Source organism: Plecotus auritus (assembly GCF_963455305.1).
Source record: "Plecotus auritus genome assembly, chromosome: X".
Lineage (NCBI taxonomy): Eukaryota > Metazoa > Chordata > Mammalia > Chiroptera > Vespertilionidae > Plecotus > Plecotus auritus.
Window position 1 is genome coordinate 5,126,709 of NC_137784.1, and position 17,382 is coordinate 5,144,090.

General features: G+C 48.8%; 2 protein-coding genes across 2 annotated transcripts; both read right to left on the bottom strand.

Annotated features, from left to right (window-relative positions):
• Nucleotides 1-327: 327 nt before the first annotated feature.
• On the bottom strand, nt 328-972 carry LOC308239373 (claudin-34-like; the record flags this gene model as incomplete). Its single annotated transcript, XM_080652195.1, has 1 exon — nt 328-972. The coding sequence occupies one exon, from the start codon at nt 970-972 to the stop codon at nt 328-330; it is 645 nt and encodes a 214-aa protein (XP_080508321.1).
• Nucleotides 973-16,009: 15,037 nt separating this feature from the next.
• LOC308239617 (claudin-34-like) lies at nt 16,010-16,654 on the bottom strand (the record flags this gene model as incomplete). Its single annotated transcript, XM_080652373.1, has 1 exon — nt 16,010-16,654. One exon carries the CDS (start codon nt 16,652-16,654, stop codon nt 16,010-16,012), a length of 645 nt encoding a protein of 214 aa, XP_080508499.1.
• Between the last annotated feature and the right edge of the window lie 728 nt (nt 16,655-17,382).

A 17,382-nucleotide genomic window follows, 5' to 3' on the forward strand; every position in this document is an offset into this window, starting at 1 on the left:
TATAGAGAAAGGGCGAATAGCAATATTAAAATATTTCCTCTAATTAATTCAATTTTAATGGGCATGAATTTCATGCCCAGGACACAAGTTTAATCAATAATAAGTAAAATCCAGATTCAGTAAGACAGGTGCAATGTGGTTTCTTTAGAATTTTTTTAATGAAAGTTCCTTAACCAATCGATGAGCCCAATTTGCACAGAGCAGGATATGGTCACTTGCTGCTCAAGATGACCTTTGCAATGGTCATGAATCCTTGGACCTATTTCATAGATACTTCACTCCATAAACTGCTCATCGTGGATTTGCAAAGCTATGCAAGCAGAATTTTCACACTTGTGAGACTTCGGGGTACACTTGGTTGTCGGGGGACAGCTGGAAAGAGATGGTAAGCAGCCCACTCAACAGCATCAGGAATGCAGCCAGGACCACCAGGGGCACGGTGCTGCCAATCTTCTGCCGGTCCGGCCTGAAGGGGATGTGGAAGGATGGCGGGAAGGCTATGCCCTCTTCATCTATCACAGCCTGGTTGTTCGAGATCACAGCAATGAAGGTCAATGTGCCAGCTATGATGCTCAGGACTCTGGAAGCGAAGAACAGATTGCCGGTGGTGTCCTTCTGAAGCTGTCCCGCGTACACTCTGCGCAGGCCCATGACCATGAGCCCTTTCCCCAGGAGTCCAAGGAGAATGGCGGCCAGCAGCAGGTGCTGAGCGATGCGGATATCCAGCGGCAGGTAGGTGTCACTGTAGGTGTAGCGGTGACACGCTATGGGTCGGCTCTGCAGGCTGTTGGGCTGGTAAGTGCAGACCTTCCACATGCCCACGCAGGCCATCCCCCAGGGCGGGGCGGGACTGCTCTCTATGTACCATACCCGCCAATTGGCCAGACCCGTGCAAACCATGGTGAGGATCCATCCCAGGATGTTGAGCACTAAACTCGCTGCCTGGCAATTGGCCTTGTCGAACAAGGCCATGGCTCTGTATCCAGGGGATCTGCAAACCAATAGAAGGCGTCATGAGCATGGGACCACAGCCTGGAACCGCTCCCCGGAGTGAGTGGCACTATACTAGAGAGGGAAATGCCATATTCCAGAATGGAGACACTTGACCCCCATGCTCTGCTGGTGAAGGGTCCTTGGGCAAGATTTACTGAAAGACTTAAAGTATACAGACTTTCACCCTGCAGGACAGGTAAGGGGTTAGAGCGTCTTCCCAACGGGCCCAGGTTGCAGAGCTCAATCCCTGGTCAGGTCACATACAAGAATCAACCAATGAATGCATCAGCCAGTGGAACACCACATCGATGTTTCTCTCTCTCTCCCTCTCTCTCTCTCTAAAGTCAATCAAAATATGTACAAACTTTCAAACAGGCAGTTCCACTTCTGGACATTTGTTGAAAGACACAATTTAGATTGGCTACAGCCGAGCAGGCATCGTTGAGCGTCGACCTAAGAACCAGGAGGTCAGGGTTCCATTCCTGATCAGGGTATGCCTCTTCTGTATGCCTGATCCCCAGTCTGGGGCATGCAGGAGACAACCAATCCATGATTATCTATCATCACTGATGTTTCTTTCGCTTACTCTCACTCTAAAATCAAGAAAACATATTTTTACAAGACAGATCTTATATAAAAGGTGGGAAGGAAGGAAAGATGGTATTAAGGAAGGACAGATGGAAGGAACGAAGGACGGATGGATGGAAGGAAGGACGGAAGGAGTGATGGATGGGAGGAAGTTAGGAAGGAATAAAGGAACGAAGGAAGGGAGGATGGAAGAAAAGATGGAAAAAAGAAAGGAATGATGGATGAATGGATGGAAGAAAGGAATGATGAATAGAAGAAAGAAAGGAAGGATGCAAGGATGGAAAGAAGGAAGGAAGATAAAGAATGGAAAGAAGGAAGAATGGAAGGATGGAAGGAAGGAAGGAAGGTAGGTAGGAAGGAAGGAAGGAAGGAAGGAAGGAAGGTTGAAAGGCAAGAAGAGAGTGAAGAAGTTAGAAAGGAATGAAGGAGAGAAGGTAGGAAGGAAAGGAGAGAAGGAAGGAAGGAAGGTGAGCAGTTAGGAAGTAAGGAAAAAGGGAAGAAGGAAGGAAGATAGGAAGGAAGGATGGATAGATGGCAGAAAGGATGGAAAGATGGAAGGAAGGAAGGAAGGAAGGAAGGAAGGAAGGAAGGAAGGAAGGAAGGAAGGAAGGAGGGAGGGAGGGAAGGAAGGGTGGATGGAAGGAAGGAAGGAAATAAGAAACAATGCAAGAAAAAAAGGAAGGAGAGAAGGTAGGAAGATGTAATGATGGAAGGAAAGAAGAATTGAAGGATGCATGGAAGGAAGGAAAGAGAACAGAAAGATGGAAGAAAAGACGAAATGAAGGAGAGAAGGAAGGAAGGAAGGAGAGCAGATGGGATGGAAAGAAGGAAGGAAGGCAGGAAGGGGGCTAGCGTTCATCTCTCCTGTAATACCACTGATGACAGTTAACCTATTCACAGAGCAAATAAAAGGATTAAATAAAGTGAACTCCACCACCACCCCAAGAAATCTCAGGTCTTTCCTAACCAGGGAGAAAATAAAGCCCAATCTTTACCCAAACAATACGAAAAGGCAGAGGAGGACGTCTCAGAGGTACAAACGGTAGTCCCTGCCAAGCAGTAACAGAAATAAGGAAACCTCACATTCTCATGTTTCCATGGCTCCCAGGCTGGTCTGCAGGCCTGTGACAGTTAGTCTTCGTAAAGGGCCAGGGTCAGGAAGCAGGTCTTCAAGAGGTGAAGCACTGGCCTGGCTGGTTTGGTTCCGTGGATAGAGTGTTGGCCTGGGGACTGAAGATCCCCATTACTATTCTGCTCAAGGGCACATGCCTGGGTTGTGAGATGGATCCACAGTGTGGGGCATGCAGAAGGCAGCCAATCCATGATTCTTTGTCATCATTCATGTTTCTTTCTCTTCTTTTATCTCTAAAATTAAGAAAAACATATTTTTTTAAAGACAAATCTTATATAAAGAAATGAAGGCAGGAAGGAAGGAAAAAAGAAAGGAAACAGTGATGGAGGGGAGGAAGGAAGGAAGAAAGGAAGGAAGGAAGGATAGATGGTAGGAAGGAGAAAAAAGGAATGAAGGGAGGAATGATGAATGAATGGATTGATGGAAGGAAGGAAGGAAGGAAGGAAGGAAGGAAGGAAGGAAGGAAGAAAAGAAGGAAGGAAAGGGGAAAGAAGGAAGGACGAAGGAAGGACGGAAGGAAGGACGGAAGGAAGGAGGAAGGAAGGAAGGAAGGAAGGAAGGAAGGAAGGAAGGAAGGAAAGGAGGAAAGGAAAAAGCCAAAGCTAAAACTGTAAATGCCTCGAGGTTAAGGCTAAGCATAGCCAGTTGCAAGCAGCCAACTAGTCTTTATACTATAGTCCACCAATGCTTTCCTTATTAATGCATTTTGTCTGTAACAATCTGCCCCTGTGCTTCTGAAAGTACAGGGCTCCTAACCACCTCCAATTTGGTGCTACCCGATTCCAGTTGATTTTTCTCATATGAACTCTTGGGAGTTTTCATGTGCTTGTTTTTTGTTGAAAAAGAGCAACTTCACCCACCAACTTGGACCAGTGGTTGAGCGTGGACCTATGAATCAGGAGGTCAGGGTTCGATTTCCGGTCAGGGCACATGCCCGGGTTGCGGGCTCGATCCCCAGTGTGGGGAGTGCGGGAGGCAGCGGATCCATGATTCTCTCTCATTGATGTTTCTCTCTCTTTCCCTCTCCCTTCCTCTCTGAAATCACTAAAAATATATTTCTAAAAAAATTAAAAATATTAGAAAGAGCAACTTCCTCTATGGAGCTTTTCTGACACTCTCCCTCCTAGAGGTGGAAGCACCTGCCTGCTCTCCAGGACACCAGCTTCATCAGAGCACACAGCAGGCTCGCCTTTCCTGAAATGTGTCCTCTGGAGGCCAGGGGTCATGTGTGTTCTTCTGTGTGTGTCCAGCATCCAGCACACGGAGGCTCAATAACCATGTGTTGAAGGCATGGCGGAAAAGGAGAAGTGGCTGAGGAATGTGGATAGCAAGCCCTTACCCAGCACTTATGTTATGCCAGGCTCTCCGCAGAAGCATGTGCACTGAGCCGACTGGCTTCTTCTAAACACAGGCCTGGGAACGGAAACTGGGCCTGCCCGTGGGGCTCGGTTGGTTGGGTGTCAGCCTGTGCACTGAAGGGTCTTGGGGTTGATTCTGGGTCGGGGCCCATGTCCAGGTTGTGGGCTCCATCCCAGTAAGGGTGTATGAGGGGGGCAGCTGATCGATATTTCTCTTTTGCATCAGTGTTTCTCTCTCCCTCCCTCCCTCTCTTCCTCGCTCTCTGATTTTAAAAAATAATAATGAGAGAAACCAAGATGGCGGCATAGGTAAGCACCTAAACTGCTGCCTCCCAAAACAATTTCAAAACTACAACTAAAAGACAGAACGGACACCATCCAGAACCACAGGAAAGCTGGCTGAGTGAAAATTCTACAACTACAAGGAAAGAGAAACGCTCACAGAGAATTGGAGGTAAGGCAAAGGGTCTTTGTGCGCTCAGAGAGGAAGGGCGGCTGAGAGCCTGGCTGACTTTCTCTGGCGGAAGGGGGAAGGAAGCCCCCGACCGCACTGAACCCCAGTTCTGACTGCACTGAACCCCAGTTCTGGGCGAGCCCCTGGGGACCCACGCTCTTACGGGGGGAGTCTGGACTCTCGGGCAGAGACTCGGGAGCTGGGGAAGGCAGAACTCTGAAGGCGTGCGCTTGCCAGTGCGCACAAAGGCTGCGGAGGTTGCCACAGGCTTTCCCTAGTGGAACGTAGTCGGAGGCTCCTGACTGCACTGAACCCCAGTTCTGACTGCACTGGACCTCAGTTCCAGGCGAGCCCCTGGGGACCCACGCTCTTGTGGGGGGAATCTGGACTCTCGGGCGGAGACTCGGGAGCCGGGGAAGGCGGAGGACTGAAGGCCCGTGCGTGCCAGTGCGTACAAAGGCTGCGGAGGTTGCCACAGGCTTTCCCTAGTGGAACGTAGTCGGAGGCTCCTGACTGCACTGAGCCCCAGTTCTGACTGCAGTGAACCCCAGTTCCAGGCGAGCCCCTGGGGACCCACGCTCTTGTGGGGGGAGTTTGGACTCTTGGGCGGAGACTCGGGAGCCGGGGAAGGCAGAGGTCTGAAAGCGCGCACGGGCGCACAAGGGCAAGGCTGACGGGAAGCCAAGACTGAGACTCCACCCCATCCAATCTGAGCACAGAGGCTATTGCAATTTGGCAAGTCTAATCCTATAAGGCTGTCTCCAGCACCGAACTTCTCCCAGCATAGACACAGCTGATCCTTACAGTAAACTGGCCTGGAGGTCAATTCCTCCCAGTGATACCAACAACAATCAAGACTTAACTACAACAAGGCTGTACACAAAGACCACAAAGGGGTGCACCAAGAGTGTCCACCTCAGGTTAACTGGGGAGGCAGACCCACTGGGCCTCATTGGAAACCTAGCACACAAATCTACCTTACCAACTGAGGGAAGCAGTGAAAATGCGGCGTCAAAGAATCAGATCACAAACGAAAGAAATGGAGGAAAACAAACGACTGGATATAGAATTCAAAACCATGGTTATAAGGCTTTTCAAGAATATCCTAGAAAAGGCCGATAAATATAACGAGACCCTCGAAGATATGAAAAAGGACCAACTAGAAATTAAACATACACTGACTGAAATAAAAAAATATTACACAGAGACCCAAAAACAGACTAGAGGAACACAAAAATCAAGTCAAAGAATTGAAATACAAAGAAGCAAAAAACACTCAACCGAAAATGCAAAAAGAAAAAAAAAATCCAAAAAGTTGAAGATGGTGTAAGAAGACTCTGGGACAACTTCAAGCGTACCAACATCAGAATTATGGGGGTGCCAGAAGAAGAGAGAGAGCAAGATACTGAAAACCTATTTGAAGAAATAATGACTGAAAACTTCCCCCACCTGGTGAAAGAAAAAGACTTACAAGTCCAGGAAGCGCACAGAACACCAAACAAAAGGAATCCAAAGAGGACCACACCAAGACACATCATAATTAAAATGCCAAGAGCAAAAGACAAAGAGAGAATATTAAAAGCAGCAAGAGAAAAACAGTTAGTTACCTACAAGGGAGCACCCATACAACTGTCAGCTGATTTCTCAACAGAAACTATGCAGGCCAGACAGGAGTGGCAAGAAATTTTCAATGTGATGAATAGCAAGAACCTACAACCAAGATTACTCTACCCAGCAAAATTATCATTCAGAATTGAAGTGCAGATAAAGAGCTTCACAGATAAGAAAAAGCTGAAGGAGTTCATCACCACCAAACCAGTATTATATAAAATGCTGAAAGGTATTCTTAAAGAAGAGGAAGAAGAAAAAAGTAAAGAGAAAAATTATGAACAACAAATACATATCTATCAACAAGTGAACCTAAAAATCAAGTGAATTAAAAACCTGAGGAACAGAATAATCTGGTGAATATAATAGAATCAGGGGCATAGAAAGGGAGTGGACTGATAATTCTCAGGGGGAAAGGAGTATGGGGGGTTCATGAAGAGAATGGACAAAAATCATACACCTATGGATGAGGACAGTGGAGGGAAGGTAAGGGCAGAAGGTGGGGTGGGAACTGGGTGGAGGGTAGCTATGGGGGGAAAAAGAAGAAACAATTGTAATAATCTGAATAAAGATTTATTAAAATAAAAAAAATAATAATAACATTGGTGTGCTGATATGCATGCACACAGTTCCTTTGGTTGATCTATTTCCCTCCCTCCCCAACACTCCCCAGCCTTCCCGCTGTTATTTGACAGTCTGTTCGGTGCTTTACTACCTCCGTATCTATTTTTTGGTTCATCAAGTTATAATATTCTTTATTTTCCATAAATGAGTGAGATCATGTGGTATTTTTCTTTTATTGCCTGTCTTATTTCTCTTAATATAATACTCTCCAAGTCCATCCATGCTGCTGCAAATGGTAAGAATTCCTTCTTTTTATAGCAGAGTAGTATTCCATTATGTAGATGTACCATAGTTTTCTAATCCACTCATCTGCTGATGGGCACTTAGGCTGTTTCCAAATCTTAGCTATGGTGAATTGTGCTGCTATGAACATAGGGGTGCATATATTCTTTCATATTGGTGTTTCTCGTTTCTTGGGATATATTCCTAGAACTGGGATTACTGGGTCAAATGGCAGCTCCATTTTTAGTTTTTTGAGGAAACTCCATACTGTTCTCCACAGTGGCGGCAGCAGTCTGCATTCCCACCAGCACTGCACGATGGTTCCTTTTTCTCTGCATCCTCGGAAGCACTTGTCTTTGGTGATTTGTTGATGATTGCCATTCTGACAGGTGGAAGACAGACACTGGGCAAAGGCTTTGCTCAAGTACATAGGAAGGGGTGGAAATGGAGGGAAACAAAAGGAAGCATGTGAAGTCTAGCTCTGAAAGGTTAGTCTGAAGAGGAAATCTCCATTCACCAGCCAGAAAAAGAAAAAGGCTAATATTTCAGTTATGGTTTAGCTATAACATGCAATGACGTGTGCCCCAGAATGCTCCCTGTCATGTATGGGGAACCCCACCATGAAGATCTCAACCCTGAGAAACCACAGTCTGAAGAGGAATTATGGTTCCAGTTCTGGCTTCTCCACTGTATGATGTGGCTGTCTTCCCCCAGCCTGTCCCTCCTGCAGTAGCCCTTCTTCTGGCCAATGGACCTATCACTCACCCAACTCCTTATGTCCAAACATCTGTACGTCTCCCAAGATTCCTCCTTTTCTCTCCCACTTCCCATACAATGGGCACTGAGTTAGGTAGATCGTGTCTGGTTTCACACAGTTTTCATAAGTTTGCCCAACCATGCATCCCCGCAGCAAAGCAACATCTTGAAAATAGTGCTAATGGCTACTTTAGGGGCTGAGATTTGACAAAGTTCATGAGAGATTGAAGGAGCAGAATATAGTGGATGATGATGATGATAATGACAACGACGAGAAACAACTATGTGCCTGGAATGATTCTAAGTACTTTTCAGTATATTATCAATTAATCTTCCCAGAAATCCTCTGAGTTGCATATGAATATCCCAGTCAACCGACAGATGAGGAGATTGAGATGAGTGCGTGCGCGCACACACACACACACACACACACACACACACACACACATACACAACATAAAATTTGGAACCAAACGAACTAGTTTGGAATACAGTTTCTACCACCTGCTGCCTCTGTATGCCTCTATTTTTTTTAAATAAAATTAATTGGGGTGACATTGGTTGACTTGATCATATAGGTTTCAGGTGTTGGTACCTATGTGACAAGATCTGCATATTGTACTGTGTGCCCGCCACCCCAAAATCAAATCTTCTGTCACCTCATAATAGGACACCTTTCAACTCCACCCCCTTCCTGCAAGCCCCCTACGGGGGATCCAGCCCACAACCCAGGCATGTGCCCTGACCGTGAATCAACCGTAACCTCCTGCTTCTTAAGCAGATGCTCAGCCACTGAGCCACACCAGCTGGGCCCCTTGATAATTCTTACACCAAACTTCAATGAAGCTTTAAAGAGTTCTTGGCATTTCAGACATACATTATTACTTAGGTCAATTTTTTTTAATGATTTGATACTTAGGACCTTGTATGAAACCATTTTCTATCCATTACTCTGGAATTCCGGCTGGCAGGAGACTTCCAATATGGCTCTGGCAGCTGACCTGACTGCAGTGACTAAGACTGAAGTGACTGTGGCACTCAGCTCATGCACTGTTGTCATGGAAATGGGCGCGTCCGACCCGTGCTAGCGCTACTTTGATCTGTCCCAGGTGCAGAGAGCAGAGGTCACACTGCACCATTAACACGCAGACTTCTGAACCCTCTTTAGGCGTTTCCAGGCCCTTTTCAAAGCTTGTAAACCTGTTGGGATGTGAACAAGGAAACTGAGAAAGCGCAGGATGTGGAACCTGGGTGGGAGGCACATGTGCTGATGGGTCACCTTGGGCAAGCCCCTGAATGCCCCCCTCCCCGCTCCCCAGGCCCTCATTGTCTTCATTTTCAGTGGAGATAATAATCCCTGACTCGGAGGACTGTCTAGGGCAGTGGTCGGCAAACTCATTAGTCAGCAGAGCCAAATATCAACAGTACAACGATTGAAATTTCTTTTGAGAGAATTTTTTAAACTTAAACTCTATAGGTAGGTACATTGTTATAAACTTAGTTAGGGAACTCCTAAGCTGACCTTTGCTAAAAACGTCCTCAGTCTGATTGAGGTACACTCAAGGGGCCAAAGAGCCGCATGTGGCTCGCGAGCTGCAGTTTGCCGACCACTGGTCTTCGCGATTGGAGAAAATGGGGAATAAATTGCCCGGCACATCGCCACTTCATAAGTAGCTGCTATTAGTGGTCATTGGGTTCTGTTGCACGGAGTAAGCCTTAGCTTCCAGCATTGTGTCTTGGCTAAGAAGGCTGAGAACCAAAAGTTATTTTGGGCCTTTTCACTAGGGACCAATCCAACGCCGATGCTTTCCCTCAAACTTACCAAGGGATGTCAATATCACCTGCACCGTCTTCACAGGCACCCACTGCCCCTGGCTAAGTACCGTGTGGGAGGGAGGTTAAGGAGCCATGCCCACATCAGAGCCTAATTATATGCTGCCTTTAGGCCTTGAGTAGGCCTAGGACATTCTTTTTTTTTTTTTTAATCCTCACCTGAGGATGTTTTTCCTTTGATTTTAAGAGAGAGTGGAAGAGAGAGGGAAAGACAGAGAGAAACATTGATGTGAGAGAAACACATGGATTGGCTGCCTCCTGCATGAGCCCCAACCAGGGCCCAGGCCAGGGACTACCCTGCAACTAAGGTACGTGTCCTTGACCAGAATCGAACCAGGGACCCTTTGGTCCACAGGCCAATGTTCTATCCACTGAGCCACAGCGGCTAGGGCTGGCCATGAACGTTCTTGACCATAAAACAGGAAACTTGGCAAGTACCTGCCTCAGTTTACCCCGCAATACACTGGGGCAGGCTGAGCCTACACAATGAGAGTTCCAAATCTTGGGCACCGAGGCCCCAAGGGGAGACCCCACCCTAACGTTTGCCCTCCTCCTCAGCCACCTGGGATGTGCCTCAGCAGGTCCCCGCCTTCCCATGCAGACTATAAGCCCAGTGAGAAAGAGGAGAATCTATACCACGTGGACCTCTTGTCTAGGAAGAGAGGAAGTGCCCTCTCCCTGCTCTGCCCCCCTGAATCCACAACAAAATGCTGGAACCAAAATTCTGATGTTCAAATAAAAACAACAAAATTCTAATGTTCAGCAACAGGTTTGGTTTGGTTTGGTTTTGAATCCTCACCCAAGGATACTTTTTCATTGGTTTTTAGGGAGAGGGAGAGACAGAGAGAAACAGTGATGTGAGAGACACACATCGATTGGTTGCCTCCCTCAGGAGCCTGCAACCAAGGTAGGTGCCCTTGACCGGAATTGAACCCCGGACTCTTTGGGCCGCAGGCTGATGCTCTATCCACCCTGCAAAACTGGCCAGGGTGGCAACAGGTTTAATAGTTCCACAGGTGTGTACTCAGAAGCCAGCCCCACTGCATTGGCCTAACGAAGTCTCACCCCGGCCTGATCTCTTGCGGGAGGTCTCCTCTCAGAGCTTGGGAGGGCAACACCTGAAAAAAACTGGGGCCCCACCAGTGGCCACTGGGGAGCAAGTAACTAGACCTGCCACGTGGACGCCTTGCTATGCAGAAGGGAACGCTGCAGGTCAGCTACCCACTAGGTGGCGACCTCCAATGGGAAATAAAGATTGGTTAGCAAGGATTAGCCCAAGTCGGTTTGGTTCAGTGGATAGAATGTCCGCTTGTGGACTGAAGGGTCCGGGGTTCGATCCCAGTCAAGGGCACATTTCTGAGTTGTGGGCTGGATCAATGGTTCTCTCTCATCACTGATAGTTCTCTCTCTCTCCCTTTGCCTTCCGCTCTGAAATCCATAAAGAACATGAAGTTAAAAAAAGATTTGATGGCTTTCCATCCCCTAAACCCCCACAAAAGCGGGAAAATGAGAGGGAACAAAACATGAACTTCAGCTCAAGACTGTTACATTAATGAACACGGAGGGCTCTACCCTGAGGCAGCTCCAATGTCCCAGAGGCCTAGCAAGCAAACCGAAATCTAAGCCTGGAAATGCCACAAGATCACCACAGCCAAACCCCAAAGACAGCCAATCACAGACAGCCAGCTGGCTGCCCGCCCCAGTCCTTCCTTCCTTTCCTTCTTCCACACTTTCCTCCTTTCCTCTGGCTCCTGTCAACACAGCCTCCTAACCACTTCGGGTTTGAAGCTGTCCAATCGGAATCGATTTTTGAGAAAATAAGCTCGAACCATTGTTAATATGCCTCCGTTTCTGTTTCAGCAGCTCCTGCATAAGAACAGGGACCCAAAGGAGCCCCCCTAACCCCCCTCACCCAGACAGCCTCAGGAACAAGGAGCAAGGACACAGGTACCTGCTGGGCCCTGGAGTGCATGGCCTTCTCGCTGCCTCCAGAGATGCGGGCAAGTCCCTCTGGGTCCTGCATCCCAGCACCAGGGCCTCCGTGTTAGGAGCTTGCAGACTTTAGCTGAGCATCTCTTTCCGGACTGGTCCACAAACTGCCTGGAACTGGGCTGGTTCCCAACGGGCACGGAGCCGGAGCCCGGGAGAGACTGCGTCCCTCTTAGAACCTGGAACGGGGGCCAGGGAGGCCTCAGGTGAACACAATTTGGCTTTAAGATTGAACAAGTAGGGCTTGGTGGTTGAGTGTTGACCTGCGAAACAGGAGGTCAGGGTTCGATTCCTGGTCAGGGCACATGCCTGGGTTGCAGGCCCCATCCCCAGTAGGGGGTGTGCAGGGGAAGCCAATCCATGATTCTCTCTCATCATTGATATTTTTCCTCCCCTCTCCCTTCCTCTCTGAAATCAATGACAATATATTTTTTAAAAAGAGTTGAAGTCCTTCTACAATGGAGATGCCCTTGTTGAGGTCTTAGAGCAGATAGGCACTGTGATTCCTCAGAGTCTTAAGTAGAAAGCCTGGAGGAAGGGGAAGGTGAGGGGAGAAAGTGTGACCTGATGGGAGCCAGGGCCAGGCCACGGGGCGGCCTCCCTGAGCGGGCCTTGGCCCAGGACAGTGGGGGGAAGCTGCCCTGGGTCCTCTGGGGCGCCTCTGTTCTGTTCCACTTACAGAGCTCCCCTCCTTCCCCCCCTCTCCTCTACCTAAAATATGGCCATCACCCGACTCTGCTCCCACTTGCTCCTGCTGGTGTCCAGGAGGCACGCTGTGCCCCAGGCGCGGCCTCTGCTGACTCTGCTCCCACTTGCTCCTGCTGGTGTCCAGGAGGCACGCTGTGCCCCAGGCGCGGCCTCTGCTCTGCCTCCCTCCGCGAGTGCTGTCACCAGGCACCCCTCCCTGCCTGGGGCCCCCGGCAAGGGGCCCGGCACTGCCCCACGCTGGCCCCGAGCCCAAAGGCCACATGGCAGCCTCTGGCTACTGGGCACCATGGGAGGATTCCCAGGAGGAGGAGGAGGAAGAGGAGAGAAATGCCACCGCCCTCAGGCGCCCTCGCTGTGCTGCACCTGCGGGAAATACGTGGGACACCTTCTCCTGCCTGATTCCTGTGAAACAAGAATCCAGTGAGGCCCTTACACAGTCATTCCCAACGAGCCCTGGACAGGGGCTTGGAACTCTCTTCCCCGCTTCCCAGAGCAGACCCGCCCTGGTGGCCGCCTCACCTTCTGGGTCTCAACCCTCATGACCTGTCCCCTTGCTCTCTGGTGACACTGAGGGCGAAGAGGGGACAGCAGACCTCTTGCCACAGCACAGCAGTTCCGTCATTCCCACACGTGACCAGCAGGAGGCAGGCGCGCCGTCCTCAGCAGGGTATCAGGTTCCAGAAACCGGTCCTCATCAGAAGCATGTCTCCCAGGAGCTTCTTTGTTCAAACAACCAACGTTTTGACTCTCTAAAGAACACACACCCTGGCAGAGTGGATAGAGCATCGCCCCACGGAGTGAAGGGTCCCGGGTTTGACTCTGGTCAAGGGCATGTACCTTGGTTGCAGGCTCAATGCCCAGTAGGAGGCGATCAGGAGACAGCTGATGGTGTTTCTCTCTCACAGATGTTTCTAGCTCTCTATCCCTCTCCCTTCCTCTCTGTAAAATCAATAAAAATATGTTTTTTTTAAAATGAGACCAACTACAGGTGTTTACCTGGGAACCACTTCCCAGCCATTCCAGACCTGCATGGAGAGTGGGTAAGACTCCGCCCAAGGCCAGCCCTGACCATCCATGGGATGCAGAGGCTCCTTTCAAACCCGTGGGAAGGGAGCCGTGGTCTCTCACTCAGTGCAGAGACTGTGACTTCCTCCCAGATCTAAGGACAGTGTGCACATCATGGCAGGCAGCGAAGGGACATTTCCTAAAGAATGCTTCTACCACTTCACACTCGCTCCCTCAGAGGGAAAGGGAAGAATCCGTTGCCCACAGATCGGATTCAAAGCCGAGAGGCAAAGGATCCATTGAACATTCTAGGTCAGAGGCACTGTCTTCGGAACACATATTTGAATAGCTCATAGACTTTTGCCCCAGGGGAAATTTTTTGAAACACTGTGCTCTCAGAGACTTAAATTCTCTCTCTTATTTTTTATTTATAGAATCTTTTTTTATTGTTTAAAGTGTTACATATAGTAGTATATATATCTCCTTTTTTTCCAACATTGACCTTCCCCCAGCATCCCCTACCCCCAGTCACATGCCCTCATCCCACCCCCCAAGTGGTGGAGTTATGGTCAATTTGCATATTCAGAATGGCAATCATCAACAAATCAACAAATGACAAGTGCTGGTGAGGATGTGGAGAAGGGGAACCCTCGTGCACTGTTGGTGGGAATGTAGACTGGTGCAGCCACTTTGGAGAACGGTATGGACTTTCCTCAAAAAACTAAAAATAAAACTGCCATTTGACCCAGTGATCCCACTTCTTAAATACTGTTTGAGAAGAAGCCCATTTCAGCCTAGCCCGTGTGGCTCAGTGGTTGAGCATCCACCTAGGAACTAGGAGGTCATGGTTTGATTCCTGACTGGGGGCTTGAAACCCAGAGGAGATATGTAAGATGCAGCCAATCTATGATTGTCTCTCATCATTGATGTTTCAATCTCTCTCTCCCTCTCCCTTCTGTTCTGAAATCAATGAAAATATTTTTTAAAAGAAATAGAGCTGCCCTCTCTTAACAAAAATAAAGACTTAAGAGGCAGAGTGGACATCTTTTGCAAGAATGAAGAAATGAAAGTGTAGAATTACTTTTCAAGCATTTAAAATTCTGGTATTTATTAGATGTTCATAAGAAACTAGAGGCCTGATGCACTAATTCGTCCAAGAGTAGGCCTTCCTTCCCTTCACTGCCAGCACCGACTTCCTTCTGGCACCCGGACCCAGGCTTCCTTCTGGCCGCAGGCAGGCACCTGGGCTTTCTTCTGGCCACTGAATGCACCTGGGACCTGGGCTTCCCTCACATCCCCTGCTTTGTCCAGAAGTGTGTCTGGGCTAATTAGTATATTAAGCTTTTATTAGTATAGATAGTTGTTATGTTTAAAGGTGTACTATGGAAAGGCAAGGAAATATCCTTTTTTTTAGAGAATAATTTTGAAGTGCATAGGGATGAAGGAACGTGACGTCTGGGGTTTGCATTCAAGTTCTTCGGAGAAAGCAAAGTAGAGGAAAAGAAGGGAAGGAAGTGAGAGAAAGCGAATATGGCAAAATCTCGGTAACTGCTGAGTCCGGCAATGGAAGGGGGATTCCTTCTGCTCTTCTCCTTTTGCACAGGTGGGGAATTGCATGTGGTGGAGAGGTGTTAGGGCCAGGCCATGGAAGGTCAGGTCAGTTGTTTTTTTGGGAGTCTGAGAGGGAGCTGTGAGAAACCCAGCAACTCTCATTTCCACACAGTAGGAGTATAGCATTGATTATCCTACATAATCTTTATTAAGAGGGAATATGCAAATTGACCATATCTCCACTACAAAGAAGGTGGTGCCCACAGTGGAGGCAGGGTTTACGGAACACAAGATGGCTGTGCCCACAGCATAGGCCAAGATCCCATAAAGAGCCTTAAGGAGCAATCAGTAAGACCTGAGGCTGGGCCCCCATCCGGCTTGACAGGGGACCTCGGCCACGCCCCCCCCTCTGGCACCAAGCCCGGGAAACTCAGGCTGCATCCCCAACCTGGCGGAGCTTGACAGGAGACCTCAGGCCACACACCCCGACCCTGTCCAGGGCTAGGTGACCTCAGAGCATGCCTCCCACCTGGCATGGATTGACGGAAGACATCAGGATATGCCCCCCGCCCCGGCCCATACTGGGGGACCTCAGGCCATGTCCACACCCCCGCACCAGGCCAGGACACCTGATGCTGCACCACCCAATCCAGCAGAGCTTGACAAAGGTAGAACCACCCAGGTCTGGATCTAGCTCAATGGGAGGGTAGGCTGGCTGGGTCTGGGTCTCCCAAAATTTTGAGGCGCATGTGGGTGGGCGGGGACTTGACTTTGGGTTCCGTGGTGTGCCCCAGACTCTGACAGGAAGAATATTTTCATATACATTTTACTACTTTTCTTTCATCTCTGATACTTCTATTATAGAGAAAGGGCAAATAGCAATATTAAAACATGTCCTCTAATTAATCCCATTAAAATGGGCATGAATTTTGTGCACCAGGCCACAAGTTTAATCAATAATAAGTAAAATCCACATTCAGTAAGACAGGTGCAAAGTGGTTTCTTTGGAATTTTTTTAATGAAAGTTCCTTAACCAATCGATGAGCCCAATTTGCACAGAGCAGGATATGGTCACTTGCTGCTCAAGATGACCTTTGCCATGGTCATGAATCCTTGGACCTATTTCATAGATACTTCACCCCCATAAACTGCTCATCGTGGATTTGCAAAGCTATGCAACCAGGAATTTCACACTTGCGAGACTTCGGGGTACACTTGGTTGTCGGGGGACAGCTGGAAAGAGATGGTAAGCAGCCCACTCAACAGCATCAGGGATGCAGCCAGGACCGCCAGGGGCACGGTGCTGCCGAGCTTCTGCCGGTCCGGCCTGAAGGGGATGTGGAAGGATGGCGGGAAGGCAATGCCCTCTTCATCTATCACAGCCTGGTTGTTGGAGATCACGACAATGAAGATCAATGTGCCAGCTATGATGCTCAGGACTCTGGAAGCGAAGAACAGATTGCCGGTGGTGTCCTTCTGAAGCTGTCCTGTGTACACTCTGTGCAGGCCCATGACCATGAGCCCTTTCCCCAGGAGCCCGAGGAGGATGGCGGCCAGCAGCAGGTGCTGATCGATGCGGATATCCAGCGGCAGGTAGGTGTCACTGTAGGTGTAGCGGTGACACGCTATGGGTCGGCTCTGCAGGCTGTTGGGCTGGTAAGTGCAGACCTTCCACATGCCCACGCAGGCCATCCCCCAGGGCGGGGCGGGACTGCTCTCTATGTACCATACCCGCCAATTGGCCAGACCCGTGCAAACCATGGTGAGGATCCATCCCAGGATGTTGAGCACTAAACTCGCTGCCTGGCAATTGGCCTTGTCGAACAAGGCCATGGCTCTGTATCCAGGGGATCTGCAAACCAATAGACGCTGTCATGAGGATGGGACCCATGGCCTGGAACTGCCCCCCGGAGTGAGTGGCACTATACTGGAGAGGGAAATGCCATATTCTAGAATGGAGACAATTGACCCCCATGCTCTGCTGGCGAAGGGTCCTTGGGCAAGATTTACTGAAAGCCTTAAAGTATACAGACTTTTACCCTGCAGGACAGATAAGGGGTTAGAGCGTCTTCCCAACAGGCCCAGGTCGCAGAGCTTAATCCCTGGTCAGGGCACATAGAAGAATCAACCAATGAATGCATCAGTCAGTGGAACACCACATCGATGTTTCTCTCTCCCTCTCTCTGTCTCTAAAGTCAATCAAAATATGTACAAACTTTCAAACAGGCAGTTCCACTTCTGGACATTGGTTGAAAGACACAATTAAGATTGGCTACAGCCCAACAGGCATGGTTGAGCGTCGACCTAAGAACCAGGAGGTCAGGGTTCGATTCCTGATCAGGGCACATGCCCCCGCTGTACGCTTGATCCCCAGTGTGGGGCATGCAGGAGGCAGCCAATCCAAGATTATCTCTCATCACTGATGTTTCTCTCTCTGCTTTTCACTCTAAAATGAAGAAAAACATATTTTTTACAAGACAAATCTAAAAAGGAAGGAAGGAAGGAAAGAAAAGAAAAGGAAGGAAGGAAAAGAAAGAAAAAAGAAATAAAGAAAGAAAGAA